Source organism: Hordeum vulgare, chromosome 4H (assembly GCF_904849725.1).
Source record: "Hordeum vulgare subsp. vulgare chromosome 4H, MorexV3_pseudomolecules_assembly, whole genome shotgun sequence".
NCBI classification, from domain to species: Eukaryota; Viridiplantae; Streptophyta; class Magnoliopsida; order Poales; family Poaceae; genus Hordeum; species Hordeum vulgare.
The window spans coordinates 27,043,932-27,062,399 of NC_058521.1; the positions used below are offsets into that span (position 1 = coordinate 27,043,932).

The 18,468-nt window shown below is 44.4% G+C and overlaps 2 protein-coding genes and 1 pseudogene across 2 annotated transcripts; 1 reads left to right on the top strand and 2 right to left on the bottom strand.

The window, feature by feature from the left end:
• The first annotated feature begins 728 nt into the window (after window positions 1–728).
• Window positions 729–9,841, top strand: LOC123447672. The gene is made up of 16 exons (XM_045124299.1): window positions 729–1,013; window positions 1,479–1,838; window positions 1,925–2,065; window positions 2,196–2,328; window positions 2,406–2,519; window positions 2,613–2,761; window positions 5,070–5,162; window positions 5,298–5,358; window positions 5,489–5,821; window positions 6,478–6,604; window positions 6,698–6,797; window positions 7,459–7,528; window positions 7,611–7,763; window positions 8,070–8,165; window positions 8,464–8,780; window positions 9,275–9,841. Exons 1-16 carry the CDS (start codon window positions 948–950, stop codon window positions 9,464–9,466), a joined length of 2,505 nt encoding a protein of 834 aa, XP_044980234.1. The 5' UTR covers window positions 729–947; the 3' UTR covers window positions 9,467–9,841.
• Window positions 9,842–10,232: 391 nt separating this feature from the next.
• Window positions 10,233–14,097, bottom strand: LOC123447673 (cathepsin B-like protease 2). Its single transcript, XM_045124300.1, has 11 exons — window positions 13,933–14,097; window positions 13,323–13,367; window positions 13,138–13,218; window positions 12,891–13,047; window positions 12,741–12,745; window positions 12,556–12,630; window positions 12,328–12,453; window positions 11,204–11,422; window positions 10,710–10,823; window positions 10,590–10,625; window positions 10,233–10,485 (listed from the first exon to the last, which is right to left on the bottom strand). Exons 1-11 carry the CDS (start codon window positions 14,005–14,007, stop codon window positions 10,357–10,359), a joined length of 1,062 nt encoding a protein of 353 aa, XP_044980235.1. The 5' UTR covers window positions 14,008–14,097; the 3' UTR covers window positions 10,233–10,356.
• Window positions 14,098–17,042: 2,945 nt separating this feature from the next.
• LOC123448514 lies at window positions 17,043–17,459 on the bottom strand (annotated as a pseudogene).
• Window positions 17,460–18,468: the final 1,009 nt, after the last annotated feature.

Consider the following 18,468-nt stretch of genomic DNA (forward strand, 5'->3'; position numbering starts at 1 on the left):
TCCTTTTTGTGGAGACGGAGCACGTAACGCAAAGCGGCGGCGTACGCGCGAACGAACGAGCAAACCCCGAAGCGAAGCACACGGGCGCGCGCTCTGTGCCCGTGCATGTGCAATCACTCCAGCAGAAACGGAAGCCGTCAAAGGTGATTTGATTTATATTTCAAAAAGGCCACAACGGTACAAACAATATATAAAAATAAAACTCCTCGTAAAACGATGATAAAACCCCGAAACGGCTCCGCGTCTCCGGCCCCCCAAGACCCGCGGTGCGCGGCCACCGAACTGAACCGCCCGATGGCGCTTGAGCCGTAAATAAAAAGGCCGTGGCCCCGTGGTGGGGGGCCAGAAATTCTGAGACACGGAAAGGGGGATGAGACTAGAGCAGCGAGGACGGGCACAACTCGATTAGTCGTAAAAAAGAAGAAGATTGATTCCCGTTATTAACCCGGTCTCTGTCTCTGTTGCCGTTCTCCTCCCCTCTCTCTCGTCAGAGCGAGTACTGCCTCTGCCACCGCCACCACCACAACAACAACCAACTAGTAGTAGCCTTCACGACTAAATCCACCACTCACACCCCTCTCTCTCTCTCTCTCTCCCCACCCGCACCCCCACCCCGCGTCGTCTCCTCCTGCTCCCTCCCTTCGCCCTCTTCGGACGGAGCCCGGGGGTAGGGTAGGGTAGGGTAGGGCCTCCACCAAACCCTAATCATCCGGGGCCGGTGACCCGCCCGCCGGCCGGCCGGCCTCGCCCGATCCGATTGGTTGCTCCCACCGACCGCCCGGTCGTCGTTGCCCCCGCGGAGAGGCTGCGCGCGGCGTGAGGCGGGAGGAGGAGGAGGAGGATTCGATTCCGTGCGGACCGGGGATGAGGCGGAGGCTGGCGGGGACGGGGAGGCGGCGGCGGCGGTGAATGGAAGCGGCGGGGCGCTGCGGGGGCGAGCTTGCTACATGGATGCGGCCAGCGGCCGCCGCGGGAGGCTGCTGCTGCTGCTGCTTTCGCTCCTCAGGCTCGAGGTGAGCTGCTGCCTCGATCCGCCCCGGGGGTCAGCCACTGCCCGGGTTTCGCGGATTCGGGCCGGAATGGTCGGGACACCCGGTTCTCCCTGGGACGGAGGGATTTCCGTACGATTCGGTTCGCATTTCGGGGTCTCTCGTGGCGATTCGAGAGGGATTTCGCCTCCCCTTTTCTCCCGTACGTAGGGTTTTACTGTTCCGCCGCCAGCGTGCTTTCTTGGGGAAGGAAGGAAGGGAATGTTTCTCCCGGAGGAGAGCTATTTTTGGGCATCTGGGTCGCAGTTAAACCAGTGGAAGCAGATGAATCGAAGTTTGCCGTTTTGGGCCGGATTGCTTGCTGTTTTGCCCATTCATTTTGCTGATACACTCCTTACCGGTTGTGGTGTTCCTGCTCTGGAGGTTGTGCTGCTGCATTTATATTGGTATACCGATAATTAATTCTTTCATTTCTTGCTCCTGCTGCAGATTGTGTTGATTCTGGTCTGCTCTGGAGGAGCCACTGCGAATTCCGACGACGGGAAATCATTGTCGCTGGAAGGCGCGGATGCTGGAGACAAGGATGTTTACCTTAGCCATTCCTGCATCCACGACGAGATACTGCATCAGCGGCGCCGAGCTGGCCGGAAGGAGTATTCTGTTATGCCACAAGTCTACAATGTGCCCCGAGAGAAAGTGGAGCGCGTAAGAGGCAGGCAATTGTTGGGGGTGGCATCTTGGCGTGCTCCACGGAGCAATGTTAAGAAGCCAATTCGGATATACCTCAACTATGACGCTGTTGGGCACTCGCCCGACCGGGATTGTAAAAATGTCGGTGACATTGTGAAGGTAGGTCTGGCGGAAGCTTATGATCGTGTCAGGAGCTTCTTTAATATCCTGGTTGTAATTCTGAGTCTGCTGTTTGGTTTTGCTAGCTCGGTGAACCGCCTGTACCATCGGCACCAGGAACACCTATCTGTTCTCCTCACGGAGACCCACCATTGGTGGGAGATTGCTGGTACAATTGCACCTTTGAAGATATAGCTGGGGAGGACAAGAAGCAACGACTCCGGAAGGTGCAGTTCTTGTGCTTTTTGGTCGTTTTGTCTGTCGCTTCGGTTTGAAATGTGCCATAGCTTAAAAGAGAGAGGATCTTCTATAGTCATCTTGTTCTACATGCTAAATGCCGAGTTGGATTACTGGCAGGCACTGGGACAAACAGTAGAGTGGTTCAGAAAAGCTTTAGCTGTCGAACCTGTCAAGGGGAACCTGCGGCTCAGTGGTTACTCTGCTTGTGGCCAGGATGGAGGCGTACAGCTTCCCCATGCGTATATTGAAGGTAATTTGCCATTATAATTAGGCTATCTTGTAGCCTTTTTGATCTGGTTCTCCATTGATTGTTCTCCTGAATTGCAGATGGTGTTGCTAATGCCGATTTAGTACTCTTAGTAACAACTAGACCAACAACAGGCAACACCCTTGCATGGGCTGTAGCCTGTGAACGGGATCAATGGGGTCGTGCCATTGCAGGTTTGTAAACTCACTCACATTCGCATACAGATATTAACTGCCGGGAGAGGTTGTAATGCTATTCTGTACTAAATATGCATGTTTTGTATTTAGGACATGTTAATGTGGCCCCTCGTCATTTGACGGCTGAAGCAGAAACATTACTTTCTGCTACTCTGATACATGAGGTCATGCATGTTCTAGGCTTTGATCCTCATGCCTTCACACATTTTCGTGACGAAAGGAAAAGAAGGCGTGACCAGGTAATCAACGATGTCTTTCCTCTTATCGGTGTTAGTTTATTTTCATCCGCTGTTGTGGATCCCAGTGTTAAGTGCTGATGGTTGCTTTATTGTATCTGAGTTAGACGTAACATTCAAAACTGCTTTTACCATTTATCTTTAAAGTATTTGTGACTGAAGTGCTCAGCAATCCAGTGGGCATTATACTTCTTGAGCAGACTTACATGGTACACCCTCTGTTCCTAAATGTAACGTCTTACATTTAGGAACAGAGGTAGTAGTCACCAACTTACTATATCAGCCTAGTATTATGACTTAGGTTTAAGCTGAGAAGTCATGAATAATCTCCAAGTACTATTAAGTCAAGAAGCAATTGCACAACTTTTGAGGCTTATCTATTAAGAAGTGAGCCTGTTGGAATGTTTGGCATATGTGCTGTAAACCCAGCTTATGCGATTAGTACCATTAATCGCAATCCAGTATAAGATAAAACCAGAAAGGCCTGTACTCACATTATTAATTGCAATAATTATAAAAAAAGCCAGAAAGGCCTGTGCACATACTGAGAAACAGCCAATTGGCAAACCTCAGCACTTGTAAAATAGTCCACTATGCAATGGAATATTTGTTGACGCTTTCAAATCTCTGTCAGCAGCCATTTGATACCTGTGCTAAAGCCTTTTTATGTGTAATGGGGACTAACTGGCTGGCATGATAACTGATGTGATGTGTAACGGGGACTAACTGTCTGGCATGATAACTGATGTGTGCATGCCTAGCTAAGGAGTATACTCAGGTGGCCTGATATTCATTAGAGTACATATGAAGGATAGAACATAATTTCCTTCCATGCCTTGGTGAAATTGCCAGCACACCGCTTCTCATTCAACTAGTTGTTGGGAACAAACCCACACAAGAATGTCCCATAAGTGAGGACCATGATTGGGAGAACCGTGTGTGTTCTATGCATGTGAATTTCTGGATTCGTAAAGAGACAATCTCAACTCTTTACTCTATACTCTTCACTCTTATAAACATCTGAGTTGGTGGCGTTCACCTTCAAAGATTAACTCTTAAGTTGGCAAGAAATTAGTTACAGCAGTTATCATATATTCTACGTAGTGGACAGATGTATCACGACCTTTGTTTAGCTCGTCCAATCGACGTGCATTTTGAGACATTTCTTTATTTGCACAAAGCTGGGGACTACGATAACACATGCGTTTAAACAACTCAAGCAATAAAAAGAACTTATATAACAATTCACGAACATTTAACTTCAGTAGCAACACACAAGTATTTAGCTTGTTAGAATGAACTATCTTATCAGCCCGTGGGCCCATGATCCACACCCCACAGGATGATCAAGGGTGTGCACAACTAGACTTTGACATGTCCTGTCCAGCAGGCCCTTGTTGGCACTAACCCTTCACCCTCTCCCTCTTCCCTCTTTTTCTTGGCTGATTTGCATTTTGGCTTCAAAAGAAATGAATTATCCTCCAAAAGAAATCCAGTTTCTGCTGTCCTTCTCTTCACTAAACACCTTGTGGTTTGTCGCTAAGAGAATGCAAAACTCACTTGGATTTCGGCCAACAAACAGCCTGATTTCCCGTGTGTAGCTCATGATGGATTTGCGCCTTGTGACTGGAGTAAACTGGGACCATGTTCTTGTAATCTTTGAGCCCTTCAGCACTAGGTTCTTTTTTTGAATGATTTGAAGATTCCTCACCACGCCTCCCGCGTGATCTTTAGCACTAGGTCCTGACTTCTGAGTCCATTGGTTTGGCACAAGGACAGGCCATTGTTTGGTGCTCATCTTTTCGGTCTTCTGCTCTTGTGCACTGATGTTCAGACATTTGCAGAATGTCTCTCTCCTGTTAGGTAAAGTATTTAGTTGAGGCAGTATGTTGGCAATTATTGTCCCTGCCGCTAAAAAATCCTCCTGTGCAGTCATATCGTTCAGTTGTTGACGGGGAAAAAAGTTTGCTGCGAAGGAGCATACTTGTGGGGTACCTCTTAGAGTCTGAGGGTGAAGAGCTTTAGAAAGAATACACATCACCACATATATTCAGTTTCTCCAAGAGCTTTAGAAAGAATACACATCACCACATATATTCTGTTTCTCCAAGAGCTTTAGAAAGAATACACATCACCACATATATTCTGTTTCTCCAGTGCAAAACTTCTCTGTTTACTTCATTAATTAGTAGTATAGCCTGAAAAACTATGTGGAAGTACTTTTGCCATATCTCCTTTTGATGATAGTTTATGCCCCTTGCCTAGTTTGCATTGCACACTGATCTCAATCTCTCTCTCTCTGTCTTTTCAGGTTACTGTTCAGGCTTTGGACGAAAAGCTTGGAAGAATGGTTACCCGTGTTGTCCTTCCTCGAGTTGTCATGCACTCTAGGCATCATTATGGAGTAAGTAGTAACTGAAGATTTGTGAGCTATGTTGAATCTTTTGGATTGTTCATGTGATTGGCACTGTCAATTGCTTCTCCATTTTTATGCTAATTACAGCTTCGTACTAATTGATACATTTCTTCATCGTGTTAGGCATTTTCCCAAAACTTCAGTGGGCTGGAGTTGGAAGATGGCGGAGGCAGGGGTACCTCAGGTACTGCCACAACATAAATCTCCATAGTTTGATGTTTGTATTTACTGGCATTTACGTATTATATATGAGTTGAGAATACCCCCAGTTGTGTACATTTCCTCCCTTCACTAACATTTGACACTCTTAACAGGTTCACATTGGGAGAAAAGACTCTTAATGAATGAGATCATGACTGGGTCGGTGGATACAAGATCAGTGGTTTCAAAGATGACTTTAGCATTATTGGAGGACAGTGGATGGTATCAAGCTAATTATAGCATGGCTGAGCATTTAGACTGGGGTCGAAATCAGGGAACAGAGTTTGCAATTTCCCCCTGCAATTCATGGAAAGGGGCATACCGCTGCAACACAACTCAACTATCAGGATGCACATACAACAGGGAGGCAGAAGGTTATTGTCCTATAGTTAGCTATAGTGGGGACTTGCCCAAGTGGGCTCAATATTTCCCTCAAGCCAATAAAGGTGAGATAAATGGTCCTTTTTCTGACATTATACGGTCTGTTCAAATGACAGAGAGAACTCTTAATATGGATTTAAGTTTTCTGTTTGACTCTGTTCATTTTTGCTTAATCGTTGCTAGTTCTTACACCTCTTAGTTGGGTGCGATTAGTATATAGCTGTTGGTATGTTGTGGACTTGGGAGTACCCCATCAATCCACTCTATCCTCTCTGAAAAGCGTGCAAAGCTTTGCCTTCTGCTGCTGTTTTGCAATAATCTCCCATTGCAGAGCAAATTGAATCAGCTAATCCAAGAGGCGATCCTGATAAGTATTGTGGGGATCAGTTTTAGAACTACCTCTGAGGTTAAAAAATCAATTATTCTTTCGGAAGTCTCTGTCTCTTTTTTCATGTTCTATTCAATCTTAGGGTGTGTTATGCATTTTGGTTTAAGAAAAGCACTTCATTTTCTTTGTCTGCTGTTGTGCTGTAACAGAGACATATTACTCGCACACCAGAAAATGAGTACAGACCACCTAGTAATTAGATTACGTCACAGCACATAACAACAGAAGGACCCTCCATCTTTTTATATATTCTTCCCTTCTTAATCCTTCAATACTTTCAGTATGTCAGCATATTATCTTTTGAGTTTCTCATACATAATTTCACATCTATAGGTGGACAGTCATCATTAGCTGATTACTGCACATATTTTGTTGCTTATTCCGATGGCTCGTGCACTGACGTAAATAGTGCACGAGCACCTGACAGAATGTTAGGTGAAGTACGAGGAAGTAACTCGAGGTGAGACTGCAGAAGATAATTTGAATGCATGCTCATTATAAAACATCTCATTTCACAATTCTCACTGTTTCCTGAAAATTCGTCATCTTACAGGTGTATGGCTTCAACACTAGTGCGAACTGGGTTTGTCCGTGGATCTATGACCCAGGGAAATGGCTGTTATCAGCATCGCTGCACAAATAACTCTTTAGAGGTGACTACTGTTTCATCTATTATATCACTTTGCACTAAGTTAAACTTTGCTTGGACCCTGTCTTTTTCCAAATATTCCCGTGCAGTGTTATATTTGTATTCCAAGTGTGGTGTCTCTGTTATTTGTAATGTTCATCATAATAATTGCCAAAATATAATCTACGGCTATATGAACTTGTGTCTGTTCTTCACTCCGAAAGTACTACTCCCTCTGTCCGGAATTACTTGTCGCACAAATGGATAAAAATGGATGTATCTATAACTAAAATACATCTAGATACATCCATTCCTATGACAAGTATTTCCAGACTGAGGGAATAGATGGCAGTGGCAGTGAGTTCAGTCTACTTCACGTGCACCAATGGTAAATCTTGTGTGCAGATTTTAAAATGTCAAATATGGTTTATGGATTTGATCGACAACTCTTGTCACCATTAGATTTGTATGGAGATTGATGTACCACGTGATTATACTATTTTTGCTACCTACAATGCAGTCATTCAGCTAGTTTTCTCATTTTTTTGGTGATTATCTTCATGTTTTGTGTTTTTTAACGGCATCGTCAGACTGTTTCCTATACTGGCCCTATCACATTTGTTCAAGAAATGAATTATGAATCATGATCCTATTGTCAATTTTAAAATGCTGTTGAACAATGATAGGTTGCTGTTGACGGCGTCTGGAAGTCATGTCCAGAATCTGGTGGCCCAGTTCAGTTCCCAGGCTTCAATGGTGAGTTTTGTTTTCTAACTGTATTAAATCTAGCTCTGTTCTTTAGTTCTCACTTCTCACTCAAGTTAATTTTGTGCTGAAGGGGACTTGATTTGCCCGGCATATCATGAATTATGCAACACCGTACCAGTCCAAATAAGCGGCCAGTGCCCCAAGTCGTGCAGTTTCAATGGTGATTGCATTGCTGGAACCTGCCACTGCTTCCCTGGGTTTCATGACCATGACTGCAGTAGAAGTGAGTACAGCCCTGGCTGTGTCTTTTTTTTTTTCAGTTATCTACTTTTTCAGCACAAAATTCTCTAATTTTGTATCCTGGAAATGATGATGAATAACCTGGAGGTTCGAGTGAAACATTTGTTGTGTTCTGTTTCATGTGAATTGTCAATCAGGATGAAGCAAATAGCCACCATGTACAATCTGTGATTATAGTTCATACGAAGAATGTGAAGTCCTTGATTTCTTGAGAAATTGGCATGATCGGCATCCTGATATATTGAAGTGCTCATTCTGTTTACTAACTACTGTTGGTTTCGGTAAACAGGATCTTGCCCAGACAAGTGCAGTGGTCATGGTATATGCAAAGCTAATGGGATCTGTGAATGCGAAAGTGGCTGGACTGGAATTGACTGCTCAACAGGTAAAAGCTTAATAACAACTGAAAATCTCTATCGATGCACACATTTATTACTGCGGGCTGTATTCACGAGGTTTAGCCATGGCGAAGGCCTGAGGAATTTCGCATGCCAACTTTCACATGTTGAACAAATCCATTTGCATTGTGGGATGAAGGGCATGGTTTGTGATATCTGTAAATTTTGCAATTTTAGAATGACCAAACATCGAAAATTCACAATGTGTTGATTAGCTTGGGCCCCTTAGTTGCTCTGCTCTTAATTGAACAAGGAACAGTAATGTTTTGTTTTCATTGTATGCAGCGGTTTGTGATGAGCAGTGTAGTTTGCATGGAGGGGTTTGTGACAATGGTAAATGTGAGTTTCGATGTTCAGATTATGCGGGCTACACTTGTCAAAAGGGTTCGGCAATACTGCCCAGCCTGTCAATGTGTCATGATGTACTGGTTCGGGATTCTGATGGGCAGCATTGTGCACCAAGTGAACTCAGCATACTACAGCAACTCGAAGCAGTAGTTCTTGTGCCAAATTACAATAGATTGATGCCAAGTGGGCGGACCTTCCTTAACTTCTTCAACAATGCCAATTGTGCAGCAGCGGCGAAGCGGCTGGCTTGCTGGGTACTGCTCCCTTTGACCATTTCTCAAATGTTTATGCCATGAACTTCCTTCTGACATTTCAAAATTATGTAGCCCCAGTTGCTTACCCATGAGATTATATTCGCCGTTAATTGCTGCGTTAGAAGAACATATTGAGTATAGCTTGCATTAAGTGGGTGAAAATACTGAATAGTGACACTTAGATTATCATCCTATTTTTGGAATGTTTAACTTCAGCTGCATACTTGCAAGAAGTTTAGTTCTCACTACAGCTTCTAAAAAAAAGCACAATAGATTAAGCTGCACAACTTACCTCTAATGGACCAATAAATGCCACTTTGAAGAAGCATATAATACATAAATAGATTGCAGTATTTACGATGTCAAGTAGTGATGATATTTAAGCTAATTTACAGTTTTATTCAGTGCCCTCCCTGTATATGTGTGGTATAGTTTTGTGCTGTTTAAGAGGGAAAACTGTCTTCTCATATCATTCTAATTACTCCATTGAACAGATCTCAATTCAAAGGTGCGACGAGGATGGTGACAACCGGCTTCGGGTATGCTACTCTGCGTGCGAGTTGTACAATACGGCATGTGGGGCAGGTCTTGATTGCTCGGACCAGACCCTTTTTAGCAAGAGGGAGGAAGAAGAGAAGGGCGTTCCATGCACAGGATACGGCGAGAAGAGGTCTTCCTGGCTATAACAACTTTCCCTGGGAGCACTTCTTCCCCTTATTACTCTGGCCGAAGCCCAGAGGTGTAAAGTATAAGCGGCATCGCCCTATCCATATTCATTTTCGTTTTTAGCCAATGCTTTCCAATTGTAGGATACGGAAAGTAGAGGTCCATTTCACCTGGGCACCCGAAGATGGGTGCCTGGTGTCAGTATCTGGGTCTTCTCTTTGTTTAGAAGGTTAGTCTGACTGGAGGGGGGGAGGGAGTGGGTGGGGAGCTGGGGGTGGGTGGTAGGTTCCTTTTTTTTTCTTTTTCGTCAGAGATAGTGGAGGGAAGAATGTAAATGTTAATGTGTGTTGTAATCCATGACTACATTCTTAACAGAGGCATTTCAATGAGAAGGAAGACCCTGTGCTTTGCCTTGCATTATCAATGTTAACCGTCGAAGCCGAATTCATCAACAGAGTGAATGCTAGCGAGCTCAATGTTACCAGCTCGGGATCTTATGACTGAATAAAATTTCCGAGTGGCACTTCTATAGTTTGGTGATGCAATCAGATTTCTCTGATTTGCATCATAGTTCATGTGCACCATGTCCTCCTCCTCAGTACAGATCAACTTTGCATACCAAAGATGAACATAGCACAGAATGGTTGAAAGATGACAGCCGTGTATGTTTTTATTGATACTATCATTATTCTCTTTTGTTTCTGAACAAGTGTTGTTTCAACAACATATCAGCGCTTGCGCTAGTGTACAGAGTACAGAATCCTGGAGCCATCAAATCTATTTTACGGGCTTCATTTTACATTCAAACAGATAATTTATGGGCTTCATTTTACATTCAAACAGCTAATTTATGGGCTTCATTTTACATTCAAACAGCTAATTTCAACTGCGTTTGTGACCAAGGCGCTGCTCAAAGTATGGCGGTTCCAAAGGCGACATCGTTGTTTCTGTCCATGTTCTTTGTCGAGGGCATGCCGGCAGTAACATCTTCTTCGATGCCACATTCATTCTTGCCCCTTATGATCTTGAAGTATCCGTCCTACAATGCATTGCCACCAAAAAGTTTATTAATTCAGCCCAATACCCTGTTACTAGCATTCACTCTGGTGCTTTAATAATGCGAGGAATTTGTCGCAAACTTACATCACCCCATCCTCTGTTCCACTGGTTTGCAAGAAGCTGAAAAGCAGAGAATGAAAGAAAACATATCAGGACTTGATCAATGGTTAACAAGTAGTGTGTTATGGAGAATCAACAAGATACCCAGTAATCCTCGCCGGCATCACTGGTTCCCCAACCAATCAACTTGACAGCATGACCTCCCATCACACCACCGGTGATGTGCTTGTATACTCCTGACTTGTAGTGTGCAAAGTCCTGGAGGAAATTGCAGAATTAAACCAGTAACCCGGGAAACAAAATACTTCCTTTGATTCTTTGTTCATCCTATCACCAAGAAGCATATGAGCAGTATTGCATATTTCAGTTTACTCACTAGAGTGCCCATGTTAGTTGTTTCTGTTGCACTGCCGTGTCTTTCCTAATGTTTTGCTAGTAATTTAAAGCAGGAACTACAGCCACCGCATGGTCCACCACGGCTTCTGCTAAATGCTTACCTCTGTTTCTGAATATAAGACGTTTGTGCAGTTCAAACTGCAAAAACGTCTTATATTTAGAAACAGAGGGAGTATCATTTTGTAGAACCTTTGGTAATATACACGTTAAAAATCAGAAATAGGAAAAATACCAAAGGTTACCTCATAAACGGTGAAAGCAACTTCTACAGGGCCATTTTTGTAGACCTCTGCCATGATGTCATGGGGATTAGAATGTACTCTGTACACGTTAACACTGAAATGCTTATTTTTCTTCCACACTTGGTTCTCCACCTTGCATTTCCTGTGACATTTTGGTGTAGGATAAGCTGGCTCGCATCCAGGATGCTGGCAACCAGTCTGATCGAAGTATGGATCACACTGTCAAAGAGTGATTTTTTCCCAGGTTAGTGGTATGCCAAGCAGAATCTTGTACAGCAAACAATATGGGAAAACGCTACTTAAGTAAATGCTCCCTCCGTCCCACAATAAATGACTAAAAAATGACTCAACTTTGTACTAACTTTAGTGCAAAGTTGAGTCATTTTTGAATCACTTATTTTGGGGCGGAGGGAGTACATTAATATGAAACAGGAGAAAACCCTAAATGATGAAGCTAACAAAGCAGCCACCAAGGGTGGGCATGATCTAACTTTCAGCAATTGTAGTCCAGGAAAGAGAAGCCATATATGCATTGGTATCAATTTTCATGAAGATCAATGGAAATTTTGACGATCGTTCATGTATTTTATGTTTCGCTGCAAGAATTTTCATAAGCTTTAAACAAAGACACCTGTATTTTTTTTCTCAAAGCAACTTGGGATGAATTTGCATAATCAATAAAACTGTAGAATACAATATGCTCCTACTAACTACTACTCCCTCCGTCCATTATTATAAGATGTTTTGGATATTTCAATATGGACTACATACGGACTGAAATGACCGAACAAACACACTAAAGCATGTCTACATACATCCGATTTAGAAAAAAGTTAGAACATCTTATAATAGTGAACAGAGGAAGTAACTCCCTTATGTTTTGGTTCAAATTACACTGTTAGCATTTCGCACCACATAGCATCTATGCACCAACTCAACTGTAAGATTTATGGAAGAATTTCAGTATATCTTGCATTAACAACGGCCGAGACGTTGAGTATACATTGCACTGTTTGGCATATTCCACACACCAACCATTTTGTTAGATAACAGAAACTTATCGCTCTTGGAGGATCGGAATATTCAAGTGCTACAAAGTACAAAAGTATCATATTAGTATATACCTCCTCAGTGACGACACCACTGCGACGGAAGTAGCGCCATGCGCTGATAGGATATCCTCCATTACAACCGCTACCACACAGAAAACCACAGCAAGCAAGTAGGTCATTGACCGAAAGTGAGACGCTCTGCAAGGAGTACAAACAGCAACTTGGTTATGTAAGGATAAGGACCAAACGTGCCTGTTTGAAAGTAGTTTGAGAGCAGATACGTCGTTCATATGCACTCACCATGTTGAGATGAATGCAGAAACGATCCTGGAGAGATTCCACGGCAGCAAAGGCCCAACAGGCACCACAGTGACCCTACCATTGTTAACCAATACATACGTAACATAATACCTTGAGCATCTTGCATGATTCAGTAAGCATTCATGGAGTTAACAATTTAAGGTAGTGTGAAAACATATTCTTACTTGATCTGCTCATGAGGTTGCGCGTTTTCCAGGGTATTGGAAAAGTAGAGAGGAAATGGAGTGAGTCAAAGTAATCAAAACGATGCAGAAAGCCAATTTCTGGCTGAAACATGAAAGTGGGTCAACATTGGGTTATTTTGTTGAACTTACCAAGTATGTTCCCGATTGTGCTGCAACTAGACCATTGAGTTCTAGCGTCAAACTCCTTCGGGAGATCTGCTGATTTTGGATGGGTTTTGATTGGGACGCCAGCGAGCAAGCCCGGAGGCGTTGGCTTCACTCCCAGGATATGCTTGAATTGCTCAATCTGCATGGAAGAGGGTGATTTTCAGGTCAGAATACAAGGAAGCAAAAGTGGTGCCTTGATGACAACAGGAGGGTGCTGCTGTTTATTTACAGTGTAGTTTGCAAAGTAGGGATTGTGTCCAGCCGTCCACCCGGCATTGGGATGGTCGTTGACCGTCTGAATGATGTCTTCCTGTGCGACAGTACAACACAACACCATATCATGAAGAGCAATACAATTATACCAACAATAGATATAATAAAGATGGTGTAAACTTGAGTGGGACTAAAGGTCACCTGGATGATTCCTAGGGAATGCTCTGCCTTGGCTGCTCCGACCAGCTGCATGTACAAAGAGATGTTAAGCAAATCTATATGTGATTCGGCTAGCTCCGCAACACCGAGATCCTATCTATACGATGTTACCAAGCAGTCAGCTTGGTAAGCTACCTACAAAAAGTTGCAATCAAAAATAAATTTGTCATCACCCTGCCAACTAAAATTGCCATAAAGAACATTCGTTTTGCCATGCCTTCCCGGGAAAGTCAACGCAATAACATAACATAAAAAGGAACATAATTTTGTTTCAGAGCTAATTCCACTTTCAGCGTTTGGCATCAGCTTATCAGGGAAAGGCATGGCCCTCGGCCGGCTCGCCATCGAGCTCCACCAGCAAGGCGCGGGCGGGAAAGCCCCTCCGCTGCGGGTCCCGGCGCCGTCGCAACCACGGTGAGGACGGTAGGGGCCCATTAAAGCTTGCAATCCTCAAAGCTCCCCTAAACGGAAAAGCATACACCCTGCTAATCGCCGCAAGCCAGGCACCGGCCGAAGAACCAAGCCGGATCTCTGAGAGTAGACTCGAGTGGCGACGGGATTGGTCGGGCCGGGGGGGAGAGAAGAAGCGGACCTGCGGGGCGGCAGCGACGGCGGAGATGACGACGGCGGCGGCGAGCAGCACGAGGGAGACGCCCACGCCCCCCATCCTCTTCTTCCTCCTCCTCGACGGGGAAGCAAAGCAAGCAAGCAAGCAAGCAGGCAGGAGTAGTAGCTGCTGCAGCTACCAGGAGTGGTTGCTTTGATTCTCCTCTTGGCCCACGCGGCCTTTTTAATTGGTTCGCTACGCTGCGGCACGCCTGTGCGACAGCGATTGGATGGAGATGGCCGTGGTGACGCGCCCCCGTTCCTGGGCAATCTCGCTGCGTGGCGTGCGGCATCGGCATCTACCAACGGCGCGGGTGCTGCCACGCCAGAGCCAACGGCTTGCTGTGCAAAAACGTATTCCGTGTATCAGCTGTATTCTCTCTCTTTGTTTCGCGAGAGTACGTATCAATCAATTATTTACGTTGCCGGTTGCTTGGGGGCCTCTTTGATCGGAATGGTTTGTAGGAGAGTTTTACAGGGTTGTAATTCTTCTGAATTTTCTCCTGCGCGTGTTCTTTGTTTTTGTAGGGCTACGTTTTCTCATTCTTATGAATCATCTCACTTAATACACTTGTAGCAAAAGGGTCCGTGCGTTGGTACGGGAGATATTTTTTTTATAATCTTCAATGGTGATGATCACATTATGTTCACATCTGATCGCATGATTTTGAATATTTGTGCACAGCTGCAAGAAATTGTTTCTTTTTTAAAATTTACTAGGACATATGCCCGTGCGTTGCAACGGGAAGGAAAAATTGACGTGCATGTGCAAACACAACACTCCGTGCTTCGGTACGAAGGAAAACTAATCGTTTCATCCTTCAAAGCGCCCAACTGATGTAGTACGACATCCGAACAGTGTCACCGTCGGCTAGCAGGCGCACAAATCGAGGTTTAGAAGAAACGTGGGATCATATTATTCTCTCTTTACAAAGTATTATTAGACTTGTAGACTACTTATCATGTCTGTGCGTTGCTACGAAAAAATATCATGTGACGTAATAATATAAAAACATACAAATTATTGTTGCGATATAATAATGTCGTTACAAAAAAGAATGAGTAGATGAGTGTCAATTATTCGAGTATTGGACCATTACGGAGTAAATTATACCTTGACAGTAAAAACAATATATCACGTGCTTAAGCCATCACTACATGTTATGTTTTTTAAGCTAGAACAAAAAAAAATATGTCAACAAAATAAGATAAGAAGGGGTGTGGGGACACGGGCTCGGAGCTTCGGACAACAAGGCGTGGTTGGGCGGGGGTTGCAGGAAGTTGTGAGCAGCAGGGACCCACTTACAGCCGCTCGCTCACTCACTGACAGCAGTCGGCCTCCCCGACTCCTCCAACATCGCGTGGAGAGGAGCTCCTATGTGCTTCCCAGCCGCCTCCTTGAGCAGGCCATCTCTCTCTAATCTCCCCTTCTCCTTCTTCTCTCTCTAATCTCTTTTTCTCCACGGAAGAGAGTTGCACATGGAACACAACCTGAGCGCCGCACCTTGGAGTTCGCCGCCTTCGACGACCTCCTCAATCTGTCCGCTTGGCCGTCGGATCCAAGTGTCTCTCTCTGCTCGAGCTGGGCACATATCTCTTTCTTTTTTATTGTTGTCTTGGCTGTTTGATTACTTCCACTCCTCACCTCCTACTCCCCCTCTCGTCCAGGAAGCGTGCCGCCCGCACCGTTCATGTGCTCCGTCCTGCTCCAAATCAGATCGGGAGCGCCGCCGCTAGATCTGCAGCCAAAAAGACAAGGCCACCGGCAGGCACCTCTGCACCTCCTCGACCCCTCCTCCTGGCGTACGTGCGCCACCTCCCCCTCGCCCGAGCTCCCTCGCCTCCTCGTCGGAAGCCCCTGACGGCGTGAAAGGATTCGCCAATGTCAGCCACGAGTGGTGAACCAATTTAATTAAGCGGCAGTGGTGACCGGTGGTGATTGTCCGGGGTGTTTTATGTAAAAACCGAAACGTTTTTTAACTTAAAAATAGAGTGCGGGTTCCATTACCAGAAAAGAGAAGGGCCTTTTTGTAAAAACGACTCGGCGGGTTTTTCGACAGAAGCAATAGTCTCTTTATTATTCGGTAAAGATAAGAATATAGAACACCAATCCGCAAAGCATCTATTCTCTGATTGATATACATTATACAAGAGGCTAGAATGAAATATATTGATATATTTAATAGAACAGAGGGTGGGCCAACAACTGTATGTGCTCATGCGGGAATATATGAAAAGCGTAACAATCAAAGGTAATTCAAAAAGTTTAGATGCAAGTTCCCTAACAAAGTAAAAGATTCTCCGGTTACAAAAAGCAAAAGCTGGGTACTCTTTATAAATGCGCTTTATACCTTCTCTCTTACTCATTTCACTGATTAGATCCAAATGGCATGGAAGTAAAGTCCACTTATCGTCAACACAGTCAGATAACTTAGAAAACCAAATTCAGAAGAGTCTAATGAGACTATGAGAGGAAACAGACAACAGTTTTTGATAGCCAATGATTGCGCACTGTTAACTGGGGACACAAATCAAATGAAACTACGGATGCAAGCAATAATGAAATGAAATGTCAAACACTTGTTTTGGTAGTATATAATGTTGCAATGCTTATGTTTTAAATAAGAAAATGACACGATATTATCACTACACAATTTACACATGTTAGCTGCCAGATATACAAGTATGGGTTACTATATGATTTATAGCTTAAAGTTTAAGCTATTGAGCGCCAATAGCAGACATCACACATCATAGATTTCTAGCTATCTGAAATACCTTGACTTGTTTGCATCATATCTAGTATAAACTTGAGTATACAGCATGTGAACATGTCAACGCATGATTTCTGTTTTAAAAAGCACAAAATTGAACAACAAACACCTCAATTCTACACAAGTTTTATTCAGAGCTACCTTCCTTACAGTGATAATGATGCAATAGCCTAGGTTCAATTTCCCCTCATTATAATTTAGAATGAACAGACACACAAAGCACATTGTCAATTTGAGAAATAGTAGGCACACTGCAATCTGCAAGCTAATAGATTTAACTGAATTGAGCATTGAAAACTTAAAAAAGACAACATATAAATTTTTACCTACTACTTTGGTAGCACTCTGGAGCGGCGTAGAGGCTGCTGGACGACTACGGATCAGGCGAACCCGAATCGATCAGCCTCGCAACGCCGCAATCCGCCAGCACCAGTTCGAAGCCTTCCTCCAGCATCACATTGGACGGCTTGAGGTTGCAATGCAGTATCCTGGGGTTGCACTCGAAGTGCAGGTGGCGCAGTCCCTTGGCCACCCCGGCCGCAATCCTGTTCCTGGTGTCCCAGCTGAGGCTCACCTGCTGCGACCTCACCCTCTTCATCATGTCCTTGAGGCTGCCCCCGGGCACGAAGTCGTAGACCAGCGAGAGCCGGTCGGCGTCGCGAACGTAGGCCTTGAGGCTCATCACGTTGAGATGCCTCACCCGGGCGAGCAGCTCGAGCTGCCGCTGCACCCTCCGCATGTCGTACCTGGAGCCGCTCGCCGGCCGCGAGGGCGAGGGCGAGGCTGGCGGTGGCGAGGTCGAGCACCTTGACTGCGACAGTGAGGTCGTCGTCGAGCACCTCCTACTCCCCCTCTCGTCCAGGAAGCGTGCCGCCCGCACCGTTCATGTGCTCCGTCCTGCTCCAAATCAGACCGGGAGCGCCGCCGCTCGATCTGCAGCCAAAAAGTCAAGGCCACCGCCAGGCACCTCCTGCGCCTCCTCGACCCCTCCTCCTGGCGTACGTGCGCCACCTCCCCCTCGCCCGAGCTCCCTCGCCTTCTCGTCGGAAGCCGCTGCCGGCGTGAAAGGATTCGCCAACGTCAGCCACGAGTGGGAACCAATTTAATTAAGCGGCAGTGGTGACCGGTGGTGATTGTCCGGAGTGTTTTATGTAAAAACCGAAACGTTTTTTAACTTAAAAATAGAGTGCGGGTTCCATTATCAGAAAAGAGGAGGGCTTTTTTGTAAAAATGACTCGGCGGGTTTTCCGACAGAAGCGATAGTCTCTTTATTATTAGGTAAAGATAAAGATTCACAAGTTGGAGCAATGCTCACATTTTCAAAAAAGTATCATGATTGTCAAAAAACTTGGTAATGCAAAGAATTATTCTGAAGTTCAAGATTTTTTTTTAGAAAACATACTATAATATTTCGATCCACCCCAACAGTTAATTCTTTAAAATTTACACGAGTATATTGTCACAAACACACAAAAGCATTACTATTTAACTACATACCTTCGATCATTCATGAACATTTTTACAAATTTGGGAATACTTTTAAAATTGAGAACATTTTTTACAATTTTTACACAATTTTTAAAAATTGTTAACATTTTGTTTATATTGTGAATGGTCTTTAAGTATTTTCTTTTGAATTGGCGAACAATTCTAGAATAGACGAACATATTTTCTGAAGTTGGTAGGTTTTTTTGAAATGCATGGACATTTTATAAATAAACAGTGCTTTTCCGAATCACTAAACTCTT